The 19180-nt window shown below is 42.6% G+C and overlaps 1 protein-coding gene across 1 annotated transcript; it reads left to right on the forward strand.

Annotated features, from left to right (window-relative positions):
* Positions 1–377: 377 nt before the first annotated feature.
* ACADL (acyl-CoA dehydrogenase long chain) lies at positions 378–17353 on the forward strand. Its single transcript, XM_050899833.1, has 11 exons — positions 378–451; positions 2593–2754; positions 5061–5198; positions 5575–5739; positions 6705–6771; positions 8040–8204; positions 8866–8967; positions 10217–10330; positions 12501–12628; positions 14759–14845; positions 16670–17353. The coding sequence occupies exons 1-11, from the start codon at positions 378–380 to the stop codon at positions 16761–16763; spliced, it is 1296 nt and encodes a 431-aa protein (XP_050755790.1). The 3' UTR covers positions 16764–17353.
* Positions 17354–19180: the final 1827 nt, after the last annotated feature.

The following is a 19180-nucleotide window of genomic DNA, read 5'->3' on the forward strand; positions in this document are numbered from 1 at the left end:
TGTAACATGATTTCAAAACTACGTTAGAAAAATAATCATAATCCTGTTGTAAGCCCAGATGCGTTAGAAGGAATTTATAACTGTAGGAAGGCGGGAACAGGGACGACTACACGGGTGTGTGTTGCAAGAGAGGTTTTGAGCAGCAGAAATCCTTCTACTCGCCACACAGGGTGAGGAGAAGAGCAACGCTGACGGAACTGAGAAGCTGCCACTAAACGACCCGGAAAGAAAACAATAATAACGATAATAATAATAACACGACCAACCCACAAGCTTCACAGCAATGGGCCCTGACAGGGCGTGGACCCCGCCCCCGCCGCGGGTTTTAATGGCGGTGCCGCCCCGCCCCACCCCGCCCCGTCTCGCCGCGGCGCAAGATGGCGGCGCGGCTATTCCGCCTGCGCGGCTTGTTGCGGGTCGCTGGCCCTCGGTCCTTCTCTGCCCAGGCCAGGTTAGCGGGGCGCAGGGCTGGCGTTGGCGGGCATCGCCGCTGTGTGGGGGGGTTGAGGCGCGGGTGGGGAGGCGGGTGTGCGCCGGGCAAGGCGGGGGGTACCCGGGCGCCTGTGTCTGGGGGCCCCGCTGGGGCGCACCGTGAAAGTGGGCGTGCGCCCCTGCGCGTGGGCGCGGAAGGGGGGGTGGGTGTGTACGTGTTGATGGGGTTGCACATGCTATATATACACATACATATTCATATAGATACGTGTATATATATGTGTTGGGTGTACACACGTATGTATATATTTGGAGGGATATGGATGTGTGCTCTGTATAAGTGTGGCGGGAAGGTTATAGGCACAGGTGTATATGTATACATAGGTGTGTGTGTATATGTGTGTGCCTGTGCCCCCATTGCGGGAGACAGCTGGGGTCCGGGTGAGCGGCTGGTGCCCAGCAGGCTTGGGAGCCCCGTGAGTGCCCTGGGCTGCGGCCTGGGCCCGGCAGGTCTGGGAGCCCACCGAGGCCCCTGGGCCCGGCGGGCCTGGAAGCTCCCGTGTGTCCCCCGTGACGGGACCGACCTTTGCTCCACTTCCCGTCCGTGCTCGGAGGACGCCGAGTCCCGTGGTGGCAGCAGGTGATGGGTCGGGGCACCTCCTTGCCTGGGCACCCCGGTCGCCCGTGGCAGCAGGGTGCTTGGGCTCGGGGAAGGGGGTTTTCGGGGAGCAGAAGGGCAGGAGCCTGCTCATGCCTCCTCAGACCTAGGAGTTGTGTCTCCTAGGGCTGTGGTTGGTGTGAAGGAGCAGCCCGGCCCTTCCCTGTGTGCCATGTGGGCTGTGAGCCGCAATTAAACAGAAGGGTGGTCTTAAAGCTCAATATGATCTTAAACAGCTTTAAAAATAAGGTGGAGCTTTTGGGAGAGTCACTGTGTGCCTAGCATGGGAAGCCTGTGTTTGAGGGTACAAAATACTGAACAAGCAAGTTGCAGTAGCCCATTCCTTCCAAATATCACTAGAAGAAATTGAGTCTGCGTTTCAGGGGCATTTAATCCTTTGCACCAGGAAGAGTGAGTAACTTCATGTGGCAGTAAATAAAGACCTTCATCTCGGTAATGGAGTAAATAAGTGGAGGCTCAGCTAAGCTCTGTGGGACTACACACAATTACTGTGCTGGGAAACTGGTGCTGAGGAACTGAGGACAGGTGGACAAACTAGTTTGAGAAAGGAACAGTGAATGCCTTTTCCATTTAATATAGCTCAGCTCTGTGTTTATAATTTCTGATGTTTTGTGGCAATAAAATAAAAGCAAGTCAAAGAACCCAATGCACAAATGTAAGAAGTGAATTTTCATTTCAGCCCTAAAGTAGTATGTTGTCCTTGACATTCTAAACCCCTACAAAACCTTTAAACCCTTCCTTGTTATTTTGTAATTATACTTCCCTTGTGTGGTTTCAACTACTGACATTTACCACTGTTTCAGTTTTTTTGTTAAAGAGGCATTTTATTTTTACATATGTTTTTATGAGAGTTTTGGGAGGATTAGCCTTCCTGTACAACAAAAATACTGAAAGTTAGAAGGAATTAGAAAGTATTATGTTCAAGGTTAGAACTATGCAGATATATGTAATAATGCAGAGTATAATACAGCCCTCAGAGCGTGCAAATCCATGTTGTGCTCGCCTTTGAGTGCGTGAATTTTCAGTGTCATGGATTTGCAATTTTGGGACTTCTGGGGGCATGTACAGAATGAACAAAACCCACAAAAAAAGTTTACTTGTTCAAAAACTTACCCCCTCGGTTTAAATTGAGCTGAATTGCATTTTGGCGGTTGTGTGGCAGGGGGAGAAGGCAGTGATGATTTTTAGCATCTCTAATGAACAGAAACTTTATCCTCTTACCTATGTATGTATTATTACTGTTTTTAATTTATTTGAAGCGTTAAGGACAAACCAGTCTTGCTTTACCTCCTTTCACAGCCCAGTGAAGTACAGTGTATGTTAGGTCTTTATATTTATCGTGGGTATCCTTTGGACCTAACAGTGTGCTAGACTTGGGATGTGAACTATGTTTAACAACACAGGTGTTTCCGTTCTTTTAAAAGAGTTATGTAAATGGGGGTGCCTGTGTCCTAACAGATGCTTTCACTTGTCTTTTTTAGTCCTCTGCAAACTGAACAGCAAGGCACAAAGCGCCCAGAACCATCTTCTGCTAAAAGTTTGATTGATATAGGCACTCGGAGGATCTTCTCGTCAGATCATGATATCTTCAGGGAGAGTGCCAGGAAGTTCTTTCAGGAAGAAGTGCTGCCTTTTCACGCAGAGTAAGATACCTCTTAAACATTCTGCTTTGCCAAATAATATGCATTTTTTCCCCAAAATGCTTTTTGGGGTGTTAATATAACAGGATAAACAGGATATTTGTTTTCATTTACAAGCTTTCTATTTCAAATTTACTCAATTGAAACAAACTTTACTATGAAAATCATATGTGGAAAAAAAAAATCACACATGATCAAAACTCACTGCATTGTTTGAGCTCCAGTGTAGGCAGTCTGGCATCTTCGTCTGAGGCCTATGAGCAGACAAATGCAGTTTGCAGAGTTGCAGTGAAAGTATCCCTGCCTGGAGGTATTAACTCTGACACCAGTGTCTTGCGGGTAGAGTTAGGGAGACAATTCAGTTGCCAAGCTATCGTACTGCTGTCATCCAAAAAGCACTGACATTGTGTCTAGGTTGCGTTGCAGTAGATTTTGTAAATACCGTACACATAGGATGGTAAGCTGGGTTGTGTATTACCAAGAAACTTGCACAAAATATCTTCTTTTAAATTTCTGTCTTTTTTGCTTCTGTGGAAATGTGTGGTCTTCTGCACAGAGTAGAACTGTACTTCCATTGAACTAGAGCTGGAGAGTATTTTTCGCCCTTGTTTTAGCTATATCCAATCACGTTATAGTTGGGGAAAGAAAATAAATGAACTCAGAACATGTTTTTGAACAGAAAGTGTTAAGCTGCAGTAGTGTCTTAAGCAATTTTTACTTTACTTGAAAAACATTCCTGTGAAAACACCCAGGGGATAGTGAAGGGCTTATTCTCGATGCAGCTCACAGTGTGTATCCACAAACAGTTGAGATGGCACAATTGAGTGGGTGGAGTGTTGTGGCTTTGGGGCAGAAATGAACACCAGGAGGCAATGGAAACAGCTTACATCAGGGTTGTTGCCAACTATTTTTTCATCCTCAAACCATGACCTCAAAGTAGTATGCTTTTCCACTGTACAATCATATTCTGTCCACAAAAAGAGATGTTTTCCCTCATCTTTTGTTAGAATGGCTTCTAGTGCAGGTTTGTGAACAGGTACTGGCTCTGCTCGAGGTTATTGAAGATCCTGTTTGCTAGCTTGCTGACACAATGATTTCCTAGAGAGACTGGAACAAGTTGGACTTAGGTTCTTGCATCACTTCAGCGACCTATGAACCATTCTGTTCTCACACCTTTCAAGTAAACAAGGAGGCTTCAGGCATAGTATATTAATTGGCTGGGCTGATGTGAAGAGACGAATGTGGTTGTGGATTATTGTGAGGAGGAGAAGCTTTGGTGATGGGTGAAGTAGAGACAGGAATGGCCCTAAAAGTGGGGGGGGAAAAAGCAAAGGTGGTCACGAGAGAGATTTGTTTAAGATTTCCAGTGTAGGAGCAAAAGCTCTGGAAATGAGCTTAAATATGTAGGATAAGATACTTGATTAACTGTGGATAATGTTCTATGGTATAGCTCTGCTGCACACAGGTGTGTCAGAGGAGTGTCTCTGATACAATCTGTCTACCATGTAATTTTAAAATTGTGGTTTTAAAAAACAAGAGACATTAAAAAAAAAAGCTGTGCCATTAGTGGCCATCCAACTTTCTATTAAGTTGGCAGACTCCATAAAGAGGCACTATTTTTCCAAGAATAAGTGATTCCTGTGGTGTTAAAGTTTGCAAACTGTCAGCAGATAAGCCTCAACTCTATTTACAAACTTGAAACCACCTTAAAGCAGTAATTTACCAAGATACAGTACTGACTTGTAATAAGTGCACAGGGACCGATTTTTATATAAAAGTTACTAATGTGTTAACACTTGGTTCTTATAAAGCAGTTCTCATTGGTAGAGTTGAAATCTTTCACAAAAGATACAGATGTGTTATACCTATTTTGTACGTGGGGAAAATGGAATGTCAGGAAGGTAAAGACCTGCTTGTAATTATCCAGATGGTTATGGCTAAATCTCCTAAATCCCGGTCTGGTACTCGGACCAATAGACAGCACTGCCTTTCATAATAAGGCTTAAAGAGATGTCAGGTTTTATGTTGGAAGCAGGAGTTTAAACTTGTTATACAGTTGGTGCCCCTGTAATGCCAGTAGCATCTATGGGCTTGAAGAATAGAAAACCTGTTATTAAGCCACTGCTTCTTAGCTGGGAAATACAGTTGTCTATGTACCCTACACATTGCGTGTTGGGGAGACTGAAAGTCTCTTCCTATGCAGGGAAACTGGGCTGCAGGTGCTCTAGTCTGAAGCAGCAGCCATGACAAATAAACAGTAGCACATGGAGGATTTAATGTGTGACTCCATTCTTGTGTTCGTTTTGCAGATGGGAGAAGGACGGCCAGGTGAGCAGGGAGCTCTGGGAAAAGGCTGGACAACAAGGTTTGCTGGGTGTTGCTATCGCTGAAAAACATGGAGGCATTGGAGCAGATATTCTCTCTTCAGCTGTGGTCTGGGAGGAGCAGTAAGTACTGGATGCTTCAGGAAGAATTTCAGTGATATTATCAAGAGACTGTATGTTTTTCCATAAGGTGTCCTCATTGTGGAATATGTTTGCTTACAGAAAATGGTGTTATCTTTCTCATGGAAATGATAGTTTAGACATACGTAAATCCCTCCTGTTTTAAGTATTCCAGATGATTGTTTAAGTAATAAATGTCATTGTGAAAGTACATTCTATAAGTAACAGTACAAGTGCCACAAGCTCGCATTATCTCAGACTTCTGTGTAGTGGGGCTTTCTTCATTGTTGGGTCTGTTGTAACTGTGTAAAGTTCAATGTTTAAATCTTTGTAGTACTTCTGTTTGAGCTTTTTTCCTTTTTTTTCCCCTCTCCCTAAGGATGTATGTTAACTGTACTGGCCCAGGATTCAGCCTTCATTCAGATATAGTCATGCCCTACATTGCAAACTATGGCTCTGAAGAACAGATTAAACGCTTTATCCCTGAAATGATTGCAGGCAAGTGTATTGGAGCTATTGCCATGACAGAACCCGGGGCTGGCAGGTAAGCTAAATACTAAAACAGTGGTCTTAAATCAGTAGACAGCACATGATGATCTCAGGGAAAAAATTCCTGACCCTCCTGGTTATATGGTTATCTTAGTGACTGGACAGTATGCTAGATTAGGTAGTACCTCAAAAACAACTGTTACTTATAGATTATTTATTACAGCTTTGTCATTTCAAGATACTTGCTCAGAATCTATTTCCATATCATCCCCTGTGGGCAAATATGCTTTGTATTTGCTTTTATAGTCTGAGTTTATAGTCACTAACTTGCTTGTCATGTGAACATACTTTTAATATGAAACATAGTCAGGAGAAAATTACATACCTCGGTAAAGAGGGCTTGACTTTACTATTAGCTTTTGTTGTGGAACAGAACACCTTATTTTCTTTCCTCTGAATCCTTTCAAGCAGAGAAATGTCCCTCCTTGCCCATGATTATTGAAGGGCAGACAGCACATGTTTGACGTAGACACAGTTGATGTGGCCAGTTTCTAAAACAGAGAGGGACAGGTGAAGAGCAGAACCTGTTGGTGTCATGCTTCTACAAATGGTAGATGTTGCCAGTTGCTTTTTACAGAGCCTCCTCATCAGGGTTGAGCCTGCTTAGAGGATGTGGTTTTGTATGGTGTTTGTCATCTAAGGTGCATTGGCGTAAGGGGATGCTGACCCGTTGGTGTCAGTGCTTGTATTACACCACCTTGCACAAGCAGATACGTTAAAATGAGACCTCATGCTCTTGTACAATTACATAGATTTATCAGCCCTTTCCACAGCGTGCTTGTGGTTTCTGTGTTACACTCTAAGCTATTTCACCGTGTTTCACTATCCTTGTATGCGTTTTCACTGAGCCTGTGCCTGGACGGTATAAAAATCTATCTTATTTTATACTGGGTAGAATTCAAGATATGAATTGCAGCTTCTGGAATGGTTTCTTGAAGGACCTTTTGAATTTTGTTTTAGTGACTTGCAGGGAATACGAACATACGCAAAAAAGGATGGAGGTGACTGGATCCTTAATGGCAGTAAGGTAAGTGAACAGACATATATACTGCTCATAGGCTTTGGGAACTGAATGCATTTAGACAGTAAAGGATGTACACCACCGTTAGTATCTCCCCCCAGTCCTTTCACTTTTGTTTTTCTGCGGGTTATGTGGTGGGGTTTTTTTTCCCCAGTTACTTTTTTTTTATAGGACTTAAGATATTTCTGTTGCTGGCCATTTACAGACCAATTTATGGAAGGGCTTGAGTAGGTTCTCTTTGTAGCTTTTAAATAACCCTATCAGAAGGCCCATTCCCCCTTAAACTGAGAAGACAAGGCGGGGGGAAGTCCTGCATAGTATAAGCCGGACCAGGGCTGTTTTTTAGTACTGAGGTTGAACAACAAAATGTATGTGCTACCACTGTGAAATCTTCTGTGGCCTGAGTGGAAACTTGTGTTGCCACAATGCAAGCTGTGGAATCTTTATTCAGGAGCCTGCTGGTCATGTTAGGAGAAGAAAACCCAACTGCATCAGATGCTATGTGTGTGTGTTGTCGAGCTGTTGCAAAGCTGGCAGCATTAACCTCTTCTTTCATTGCCATAATAAAAAAGCAAGAAGGCAGAAGTAGTGTTCAAATGGAAGTGTGGGTTCAACAGGTTTTGTGTTTTTTTTTTTTTTAAAGCTATGGAATGTCTTAATCTTTTTTCTCCCCCCCTTCTTTTGTACTGCTGCTGATAACATGGTACTGATAGACTTCTGGCCTTAGCAGAATTTCAAGTGGTGAGAATGTGTGCAAGCAAATATGTACGTACAGGTGTTCAAAGGGATACTTGCTCATGCTGCACAGTTGAAGGCAAGCAGGACAGATAGCTCATCTTTTGCTGGAGTTAAGATTTATCACTTTGGCAGGTTCATGAGTCATGCTACATGATTATAGTAGGCAGTTGTGACAAGAAGCCATTGATAGTTTTGCATGTTATACCTTGCTAATTTCATTTCTAGAAAAGAGAACCTCTGTGTTCATTTAATACCTACATTTGATACCACATTCCTTCTTTATCATGGGACAGACAAAAGAACCAGATCTGTGCATTCTTTAATGTCACACTTCTGACCCACACAATACTTCTCAAACTAATTCCTACTTTAATAGACCTTGTTCCAGGCAGCTTAAAGCTTCTGGACACTTAAACCTTGCCTTTCAGTTCACCTGTGAAAGTGTCAATGCAATTTTTCTTTCTGCTGCTTGATGATCTCTTCTAACTTCTATCCACCTAGCTTGTTGCTTTATTCCAAGTTGCATTTTTTTGCAGGTATTCATCACTAATGGTTGGATGAGCGATGTAGTGATCGTGGTTGCAGTTACAAACCGGGAGGCCCGATCTCCTGCTCATGGGATCAGCCTTTTTCTGGTGGAAAGTGGAACAAAAGGTTTCATCAAAGGACGCAAGCTGAACAAAATTGGCCTGAAAGCTCAAGTGAGTTCATGCAACCCCTAACATGTAATAAACTTGGAGGACGTCTAAAACCACTTAATGCCTGACATTAGCTAAACAAATATAAAACGGAACTGTGGTGCTATTCTAGTTCTTAGGCTTTAGAGCACAAATGATATACGTGCAAAGTATGTATGCTGAGTTTGCCTATGGAAGTCTGAAGCATGTGATGTGCAAGAAGAGGCTGAGGAAGCTGGATTTCTTCACTCTGAAGAAGCCTGGAAGGACAGGATCTTATTGGTGTCTTTAGCTACCTAACAGTTGGCTGTAGAGATGGTGGAGCCAGATTCTTCTTAGAGAAGTACAGTGAAAGGGAGAGTGGCAAGGGACACAGGTTACATTAAGGAAAATTCTAAGTAGGTATTAAGAAAAAAAATCACCATAAAAGTGATCAGATACTGGAACAGGGCCCAAAGAGGTCATGGAGCTTTCATCTTTGGAGCTTTGGAAAGCATAACTGGCCAAGGCCCTCAGCTGTTTGCTTTGCTGGAGTTGCTTTGAGTAGGAAATAAACTAGAAGATCCCTGGAGGACCCTTCCAACCTCAATGATTCTATGATTTCAAGTTGAAGTGTACAATAGCAAGAAAAAAAAATGGGGCGAGAATGTCAGGCTATAAACTGTTGCGTTTAAAATCCTCTTAGGACACGGCAGAGCTGTTTTTCGAAGATGTGCGGTTGCCAGCCAGTGCCTTGCTTGGAAAGGAGAACAAAGGCTTCTATTATCTGATGGCAGAGCTCCCTCAGGTAAGAGGAACATGAGTGTTTCCTGTCCGTAGGAAGAATACGGAGACAATTTTTGTCATTGCAAGAATCTGCCTTAGTCTTGAATGTTATGTATTGTTGGGAGCCACCTTGGGCTCCGAATCGGGATGTCTGTAGGCAACATTGTGTTGATACTGCTGCTTTTTAACTGAAGTACACAGTTCTAGTGCTAAAAGTGCAATTCTTTGGGCATTGGTAAAAATGTTGATATCCCACTAGCTCAAAGCCAGATCTCTTAATCAACAACTCAGCTATTGAAGAACCTGAGGGTAGTGTATTTAAAAGAACATACCACAGTTTTCTTGTATACTTGTAGCATGGAACCACTTTGCTTAGTAAATTAAGTATAGCTTGAAAGTCTCTGATGCATTTGGTATCCTCTCTAAAGAAACAAGCAAGCACTGCTCTTCTAGCTCTTCTACCAGTAGAAGCATATAAAAGATATAAGGAACTCTGTCCCTATGGCAAAGTAAAGAAATTGTTTAGTTTCCAAAATACCTTGCTAGTGGAAATAACAGTTTACAACTGAGTTTATGAAGTTTTGGAATTATTTGGGAGGACAAAGAGGCAATGTGGTTTTTCAAAATGTGACTGTGCTTTGTCAAAACTATGACTTTGTATTTGCCTCATCTGGTAGGGATCATGTTTGTTTAATTTTATACTGTGAGTAAATATGAGACCTGGTCGAAGGAAATCTTTTACTGCTTTAAAGAAATACATACACTCATGAACAGGTTCAATGTGATGCATCAGATGATTTCAGTGGTGCTAGAAGTAATTGTTCTGTACTTCGTTTCTGTTTTTCAACATGTTACGAGGAAGGAAAAACCAGCCAGGTTTTTGTAGGTTTTGTTTTTTCTAGAGGTGTCCTATTGAAATTGTTAAATACAGTTGTTGTTTAAACTGAGCAGTGAAAACCAATAATTGAAACAGAATTCGATGTGAAATTTTTCAGTCAGTAAGAGTCCTGTGGTTGATTTGTAGCTATTTTTTTGAGTCGTTGCTGTGGTAGAACATTACCCCGGAAAAGACTTAAAAGTGAGCTTCAGGCAGCAAGGTATTTGTCCCACTCATTAATTTCAGTAATGCAATGTGTCTGGTTTGATACTTAGTGTGACTTCTGCCCCCCTCCCTTAATGAACAACACTGAACATCTGTGTCCCAATTGTGCATCTGATATGGAGAAATGTAGGACTAATTCAACTGGATTCTGTAATTTGTGTTTCAAAAGGAAAGACTGCTCATTGCTGATATGGCTCTTGCCAGCTGTGAATTCATGTTTGAAGAAACAAGGAATTATGTGAAGCAAAGAAAAGCTTTTGGAAAGACAATTGCACACTTGCAGGTGAGTTAGAACTGAGAGACTTGTATACAGAATCCAGTGTGCATTTGCTTTACATCTGTGTATGTAAAATAGCGGGCAAATGGAAATCACTGGGCTGTTTTCAGAGGACTATTTGCACAGGTTTCATTGTTGGACTGTGGCGGCTGTTTGCCTCCATGCCCATCACTCATTTTTGAAAAACAAAAATAATAAACCCAACACCACCAAAGCCTTACTGTGTGTGTTTTACGATTCAGTTAGATACCTCCCAGCAGTGCTGCTCTTGGAAGTGAAATATGCAGGCAGAAACTATACTGGCTTTTTGCTGCTGATGAAGAAAAATTACCTTGTTGCTCTTGGGCTTGCTTTTTACTGTCAGAGGTCCTAATCACAGGTTCTACTACACCTGTGTGTATTTCTATATCTGCCTGGAATCCTACAGACTGCAGAAGAGCTTGGCACATGTGCAGGTACTGCATTCCTCTGCACATAATGCATTGCAGAAAAATGAACTTTGAGGCTGATGCTGGTGGGGACTCCCAGGCAGTGACCTTGCTGCCTGAATGCCTGCAGAGGTGTTTGTATTCAGCTTTATGGGTATTGTAATGAGATTCCTCAGCTAGCAGCTAGCTGGGTGTTTAAGTGACTGCGTATAAAACTGTTGGGTCATTCTCTGTGAGCATACCTCACTCCTGACAGTGGTAGTTAATTGTGTTTTGAGACGTTTATGCCTGTGCTCATTAGTTGCAGTCATAAAACAGATGTTGCTTTCCGCAGTATTGCAATGTTACAATTTTCCTGAAAACCACATTAGCTGTTAGGGCTGAAGCAGACCAAGCTCCTGCATGTTTGGTTTATAGGATGGAAGTGACTCATATGGGTTAGAGGATGTTGGTTGCCTCTCTTTTTTTTTAATATATATACTTTTGAAATAATTAAAAAAAAAATCCGTTTCTAAGTCTTGAGACTTTCTTTGTCAAAATCACAATCTTCAGTTGTGAATAGCAGCAGAACTGGGCCCTTTAGAGGCTGGAATTCTAGGTATCTTTCAGGAAATTATGATCTTCATCTGTTTTTAAAGTTAACATTCAGAAATCCATAATTCCAGATGGAATTTAGTATGTGCAGTATGCAGCTTTAACACAAAAGAAATATATTTTACCTTTTTTAATGTAGGTAAGGGATGCTTCCTAATGGTAGTAGTTCACTGTGCAGGAACCTCCAAAATCTCCTTTTTTAGGCTAGCCCACTGCCAACCACCAGGTGGCCAATAAACTTCATAAAGTATGTTATTTTTGCCAAAATAATCCATTCTTGCATACCTCTTTAGTTTCCTTTTTGTTGCTGATGGCTCGAATGTGCATATAACCAAAAATCCTTTCTAGTTAGAGCTCTGCCTTGCCTAATTCATTAGTCATGCTACAGTACAGTGTTTGAAATCAAATCTTTTATTTGTAATAGTAGACTGGTCTGTTATATTTATTGTCAAGGCGAGCAAGATTTTTTTATATAAAATTTTAGAACTGTGAGATTAGAAAAAACTTTTGTTACTGGGTGATGTTTTTATCCCCTCCCTACCAGAATTACAAGAAGATGGTCGAATGCTTGCCTGATCTGGTTTTACACAACCTTAGCGATGGGTTTTACCTCTTCTATCTAGAAGCTCTTTTCCAATGTGACAAAACTCAGTGTTGAAAAACTTTATGATATTAGTCTAAAATTTCCTGGTTTTGCTTGTGTCTCTTTGTGTATGGCTTAAACTCTGAAGAACTGAATGCATAGAAAAAGCATTCAATAGATGATGAAATGTTATTAATTGGGGAAATCAGTGGCTCTACAGAGTGAAAGGACATTCCCCCACAAGAGGGAGCTGAGAGTGACAGAGCATGCAGTGCCTCCTACTCTGCTCTCTAGGAATTTGTTTTCAGGCTCTTGGGGTTTTTCTCTTAAGGTCATGTTTTGAGTTGGTCTTGAGAAGTAAAGGGCAGTAATTTTCTCTAATAAGATTGGTAAAGACATAATTGTATGGAAAGTAAGCTGTATTCTGGTGTACAGAGCCAAAGTTGTTTGAAATGGTGATTTCTAACAGAAATCCTTTTAGAAAATGCTCCGTTTTGTACTTCAAATCACTTAAACTGTACTACTACTGCTCTTTCTTCCCTCTGCCTCCTCTATCCACTTCCAAAATAAGACAGTACAGCACAAGTTGGCAGAAATGAAAACGCAGATTTGCGTGGGTCGAGCTTTTATGGACAACTGTTTGCAGCTGCATGCAGATAAACGTCTGGACTCCTCCACAGCTTCTATGGCAAAGTATTGGTATGTGGTTAAAGTAATTTGGAAGTTTTACTTGCATGATCTTGACAGGAGTCTAATGATAAAAACACTGAACTCTTCAGATCTAAGGAAAAGATAAAATTACTGTCTGATTAATAACATTGTCAGCTTCTAATAGAGACCACTGGCTATAACTTTAATCATGTAGTCCACAAAAATCTCAGTTACATTGAAAACCAGTGTTGGTGAAACAGATCAATTTCAAAATAATAGCATGCTTTTGAAGTAGGCTTCCATTAATGACAAGATCAGGACTCAGCTTTAGCTTCAAGTAAAAGCGAGTACTTCATTGGTATTTAGACAAACATTTACATTTTACTGTAGCAAATTGTTGTTAGGTGTTTCTTTGGTTTTGGTTTTTTTTTTTTTAAAAGCACAGGGGTTTTTGATGCTTTTATGATACTTTTTAGTTAATGTTACTTAGCAATAGCTGTTTGGCCCAGCCAGTTTTTGAAGCTGTCTGGTTTTGGGAAGAAATAGTTGGCTACAGCTATTGCTGTAACTGAGACTAAACAGTGCTTTCCTTTATTGGCAAGAACTCCTCCTCCCTCTCCCCGTACTTGGTGAGTGTTATCTGTTAAACTTAGGTTTAACCAGAGAAAGCTGGATGAGTAGAAGCATCTAAGATAGTGACACATTAATTTATGTAGTTTTATTTTGCTTGCAAAGATGGGAGAAAAAAGCACATCAGACCTGAACAAATAATTTTATGGAAGATGCACAGGTTTACAGATTGTAGACTTTTAAAAATAAGTTTAGAGGAAATGAGCAGAGAATACTAAGGGAATCCAGAGAGAATATTTACAATGAAAGGAAGGATTTTGATTGAGTGCTATTCCTGGCACTGATTGCCTAGAAGTACCAGGTACACAAGCAGAGGCATTCAGTTTTGAGGAGGAGGAAACAACTAGTGCCAGCTCAGATATGTAGACTTACTTCCTCAACAAATTTCCCAAAGCGAGGCATTTGAAATTCCCCCACCCTCCCAACTGTTCAGCGCCACAATTTGTTGTGGATTTCCCCTTTCCCTAATGGACTCCCTGTGACTTCCTTCCATAAAACTATCTTAAATGGTCTAGGAAATGCTTGAATGTAGAATTCCTTTATTCCTTAATGTTTCAGGAGACTATCTCCAGTTAATTTTGCTTCAAACCTTTTGCATAGTCAATGGCTTGAGTTAGAGCTTTGAAGGATTTGAAAACATAGTTTGTGCATCTCTTTTCTAATACCTGATGAAAGGCTTTATTTTGTCGTGACAGGTTGTATTATATACCTAAATTAATTTGAAAATATATTTAGGAAAGACAGTTGCAGGAACTCACCACTGCAGACTTAAAGTTGATATAATAAACTGTAAGGATTTAACTGGATGAGGGGAGAAAAGGGGTTTGGAGAAAAGGAGAGGGGTGGTTTGGAGAAAAGGACTCTTACATTCTTCCATGAGGAGCAATTGACTTGAATAGTCATTTTCTTTACTTCTGTTGCCACTCTGAAAGTTGTATGCTTAGAAAGTTTTTTATGTCTTTTAACTTTAGCTTGAACTTCCAGTGCAGTTAAAATCTTATTTTGCAGTTAAATCCATATTTTGGAGTAAGCAATCCTGTTTAAGAATTACAGTATTTTTTAGAATTGAAAACTATAAAAATCTATTGAGGAAAATAAATTATTCCCAGGTGATGGTTATACTCAAAGAGCATCCTGGTGTGTTGCTGGGGGGGGTGGGGGGAAGCCTGTGATGCTGTTAATTTTTTACAAAGCTGAGGGATTTGGTGAGAAAAGAGACTGCATCAACCTGCTTTACAAGAGAAATCTCTTGGCCTGTGAGAAAGGTAAACAAGCTTGTCTGTTTTGAAAGCTTTCCTTCTCTGAAAGCTCTTCCATAAGGAGAACAAATCTTTAATACATTAAATTGAACAGTATTTATTTCTTACCAATCATGAAGGAAGAAAAAAGTCCCTCAGAATATAAAGGATTTTAATGGCCAGCATTTAAGATCAGTTATATAGATTAAAAGTTTGGTTATATTTTTGTGTTGCTAATGTATCTGTATCTCTAGTAATGTTTCACAGCGTAACATCCTTCTAAAAACAAATTTCTTTTTGGCCATTTAAGGTCTTCTGATCTCCAGAACAGCGTAGCTACTCAGTGTGTGCAACTGCACGGAGGATGGGGGTACATGTGGGAGTATCCAATTGCAAAGTAAGTGTAACATTTCAGACTTGAAAGATTACCAGCAAAGTAAAATGAGGCACTTCCTTTACGGCTACTTGTTAGGTATTTTGTGTTAGTACTGATTTACTGTTCCTTTTGTCACATTTATTGAAAGGCAATCTACTGTACAGATGTCTGCAGGAAGACTTTGTTTTGATTCTTCAAATAATTCAGAAACTGTTGAGCGGTTACCTATTTTTTTCACAAAATAAGTTGCTTTTCTAGAAGAAAATGTTAATTGAAAAACCAGAGAAGCAATGTAAAAATAAAAATGAGGGGAGCTAGTTTGTATGTTTTATCTGAAATTAAATGCATACATATGAAGGAAAGAAAACGTGTTGGTCAGCCTAAATCTTGTGTAATACCACAAAATAACAAATTGCCTAACCAAGAGCATGACTGGCTACATTCAGCTTTTTTACACCTTTTTAAATGAAAAAGCTAAGAGATTGATATGTAAAAAGAGGAATTTGCTGTTCCCAATTTTTGGCTTTGAGTTTAGGGACATTTTATAGAGTTCTCTTATAATATTTCCTTGTGTATTATCTGTGAAGATGTGTTTCCTTTTGTGTACATGTCATTTGTCACACTAAGAGTTTTTGGTGCTGGTTTTTTTTTGAAAGGGGGTAATCTGATAGTAGAAATAGCAAAAATAGGACTGCTGTGCAGTTGTCATAAACAGAAAGTAATTTTTTAACTGAGTAGGTTTAAATTTTTTTATTTTAAATACATTAAGAGAATGAAATGTTGCTTTAAAATAACTTTTTCCTGCATGTTTTTAAGGATTGTAACTTATGAGTGTTCTGCACCCTATCTTACTGAATAGGAAGGCCAGCAAGCCCTGTTCAGGGTGTCCTCAAACCCCTGCTTATCTCTGCGCGCAGTAGTTGTCCATACAGGGTTTTATTATCCCCGTGGTTCAGCAACATGCGTGTTTCCAGAGAATGCCGCATTGCTCCTGGGCTGCTCTCTGTATAACGAAGCAGAATTAAGATGGAAAAGCACACTGTCATCATCCTGTGTGCTGTCACCAGCTGTGCATGTACTGGGGCTGGTTCCAGCATGAGGATGGAAATGGTTTGGCTGCATGCAGCTTTTCGGCTGCTGGCCCAAATGGAGCTGGAGCTGATGTCAGTAGAATGCTGTAGTCAGTAGAATGCTGTAGCCAGCTGATGTGAAACCAGTTGGCACTTCCTTTTCCTCCCAAGGTGTTTGAGTCCCACCTCAAAGAAAGAACTGACAGCACTGTTAGCAGTCCTCTTGACAGGATCAGGCAGGCCAGGGCATTAGAGTAAATTACCACAATAACTATCAGTTTAGCTCTGCAGGAGTTGTTTTTTCACAACAATGAGGCACCTGGGTCTTGCAGTTCATGCAGGTGTGCTGTTCTGCAGGATGGGTGTGGTGGGTGAATTGGGGCTTTGGTGTCTGGAGTTGAGTTAATGCTCAGGTCATGTGAGGAAAGGAGGGAACAAGAATTGGTGGGGGAAAAGTGGCAGGAGTCTGGTTTTATAGAGCTTTATTTTATTTTTGTTTAATTAGGGGAGATAGTGGAGACTTTACAATGTAAACAAAAAACAGGGAAGAGATACTGACCAAATTCCTAGTTTGGCACAGTACCTTGGAAAGGTAAAATATTTTGGGTAGTTGAAACCTCTTTGAAAATGTGAACCTCTTTAAAAATGGGAATAGCATACTTTGAAAAGAGGGATCTTCGAGGATAAAACTCCATCTTTTTCTTTTGATTGGATGTCCATTCTGAGGAGTTGTTTTTAATCTTTCCTTGTTTTGGGTTGTTTTTTTTCCCCTCAGAGCTTTTGTGGATGCCCGTGTTCAGCCAATCTATGGTGGTACCAATGAAATAATGAAAGAACTTATTGCTAGAGACATTGTCAGTGACAAGTAGGGCAGATGCTTACTACTTTGGAGAGTCTTCCAGAATCCTTTTATATTAATATATGGCATAAAATCAGACATCAGAATGTAAGTAAAATAAATGTGATGTATCATACTCTTTCAAGGAGGTGACGGTATTTAAAAAAAAAGTGTTAGTAACAACAGTGTACTCATATGCAGGATATCTAATATTTAATGAACTTTCAGTTTAAATATCTTTGGACAACACAGGGTAATTCTCTGGGTTCCAAAAGTTCTGGTAGTGAAAGGCAATTTTGTGTCTGGAACATTATGGGTAGCTCGGTCTTTCAGACTTGATGCCATTATATTGAATCCAACCCTTGCTTTTCAGAATCAAATCTCTTCTCCAGAAAAGCCATGTTCTTAAATAAACAAAAGTCAAATGTTAATATAACTTTGAATTTGTATTCCCATTGACAAGTATCACTGTCAAAGTAGAACTTGCAACTTTTGCTACCGTTACCATACACCTGCTTACTGTGCAGCAGCTGCCTGCTGTAGGGGGAGGGAATGTTTACATGTAACCCAGAATGCCTTATTTTAATTACTTTGTTCAAATAAATATAATAAAGCATTTCTATGCAATCTCATGGTTGTCTGTGTTACTTCAAAGCCCGAGGGAGACCCGCGATGCTTCATCTGTGCCCATATTCACCTCAGGGCTTTGAGGGGGAGTTTTGAGGAAGGAAACGTGATGCTGGTGAATATTTTCAAGTATTTCCCAGTTGTTATCCCTAATAAAAATGCTAAAAAAGAGTTTTGGGGTTTTTTTTAAATTATTTATGCATACTGGGGGTTATACTTTCACCTCCCCCGAAGCAGGGAGCAGCACCGTCCCCCCTCACCGCCCCTGCCGGGAAAGGGGACGCCGCTCCGCGCGCCGCCGTCCCCACGGAGGGCGCGCGCGCGCGGCAGGAGGGCCGTCCCCGCGTCAGGCGCTCCGCCAATGGAGGGCGGCCGCTCCCGCGCCGAGCCCCGCCCCCGGGCGCGGCGGATTGGCCGCGCTCCACCCCTGAGCGGCGCTGCCCCCTCCCCCTGCGCGGGGCGGCCCCGCCCCGCCCGCCGAACTGCGCCTTAGCTGGGCGCGGACTCTTCAACAGCGGCAGTGGGAGCCGCGCCGGGCGCCGCGCCGCGCGGGCTGGAGGCGGCAGCGCCGCTGTGGAGAAGCCGGCGGGCGGAGGCAAGCGCGGGGCTTCGCGGGGCAGCCGGGGACAGGCGGCGAGGCCGCCGGCCGGCCGCCGCTGCGCGCCAGCGGGGAGCGCCGCGCTGAGGCGCGGTGAGGGGGGGAGAAACCGGGGCCGGGCGGCGGTTGGTTCCCGCGGCGGGAGCGGCGGTGGCGCCGCCGAACGCTGGCGCGCATGCGCGAGGAGGAGACGGGTGGGGGCGGGGCGGGGCGGGGCGGGGGGGGGCTAACGGTCTGAGAGCGGGGCGGGGCCGGGATGGCTGAGGCGGAGGCGGGACCCGGGCGCCGTAGGGGGTGGCCCGGGCGCGTGGGCGCGGCGGGGGCCGGCGGGCAGGGCTGCGCCGCGCCGCCGCCGTTGTCCCCTTCCACCGGGTCCCCGTGTAGCTCCCGTGGGGGTTCTCGCGTCTCCCCCCGTCCCCCGCCGTGTAAGCGCCGCTTTCTGCCTGCCCGGCCCTGGTTTCTGGCAGCGGTGCTGCCAGGCTGGCCTTGCCCGGGAGTGCCGGGCCATCTGCGGGCGCGGGGTGCTTGTGCAGCGCCGGCGGGGTGCGTGGTATCGCTAGCTTCCCAGCAGAGCGGCGGAGTAGGTACATAGTGTTGTGCTGCCTTGTTCTTTTTATTTTATTTTTAATGTTTGGGTCAGTAGACGGGTGGAAAGCTTTAACCTGCATTTTCTTGTGTGATTTTTGATATTTTTCTTGAATTCCTGCGTTAAAACTTCCCTCTGATAACCAAGATAAACAGATTGCCGCAGATTCCTTTGCTTTCGAGTGACCCCGACCAAGTCGGCTTCCCAGACTACAGACCACTTACTCATAAAATGGAATACTTTAGATAAAGTAGATAGCAAAGCTCTGGGCAGCAGCTCAGATCCGGGTGCGTCCCTCAGTCTTCCTTGAGATTTCCTGTGTGGTCTTGAGCAAGTCTTTTAATCCACTTTGTGCATCAGCTCCCTGGCTGCAAAATGCTGAAGCATCTCCCAAAATAAATTGTAGCAGTGACTGAGGTACTTGATACTCCTCAGCAATGAGAAGCAAAGTAACCAATTTAAGAAAAAAATGAAAATCCAATGACCAAATGACTAAAGAGTGCTTTTTGTCAAAGGGTAAATGTTTCCTTGTCTTTTTCTGCTTAATTTAATAAAAAGGAAATACTAAAGATCAAACTGGATAAAGCATGGTTATAATGCTAGTAGGTGTACCAACTCAGAAAGCTGGTCCGTGTGC

The sequence above is a fragment of the Gymnogyps californianus genome, chromosome 7 (assembly GCF_018139145.2).
Source record: "Gymnogyps californianus isolate 813 chromosome 7, ASM1813914v2, whole genome shotgun sequence".
In the NCBI taxonomy this organism is placed as follows: Eukaryota; Metazoa; Chordata; class Aves; order Accipitriformes; family Cathartidae; genus Gymnogyps; species Gymnogyps californianus.

What these genes read in the sequence shown, in the direction of transcription:
- ACADL (XM_050899833.1), top strand. Translation starts at nt 378, where the DNA reads ATGGCGGCGCGGCTATTCCGCCTGCGCGGCTTGTTGCGGGTCGCTGGC. An exon ending in TCCTTCTCTGCCCAGGCCAG is followed by an intron (nt 452 to 2,592) that starts GTTAGCGGGGCG and finishes TGTCTTTTTTAG; the next exon opens with TCCTCTGCAAACTGAACAGC. An exon ending in GTGCTGCCTTTTCACGCAGA is followed by an intron (nt 2,755 to 5,060) that starts GTAAGATACCTC and finishes TTCGTTTTGCAG; the next exon opens with ATGGGAGAAGGACGGCCAGG.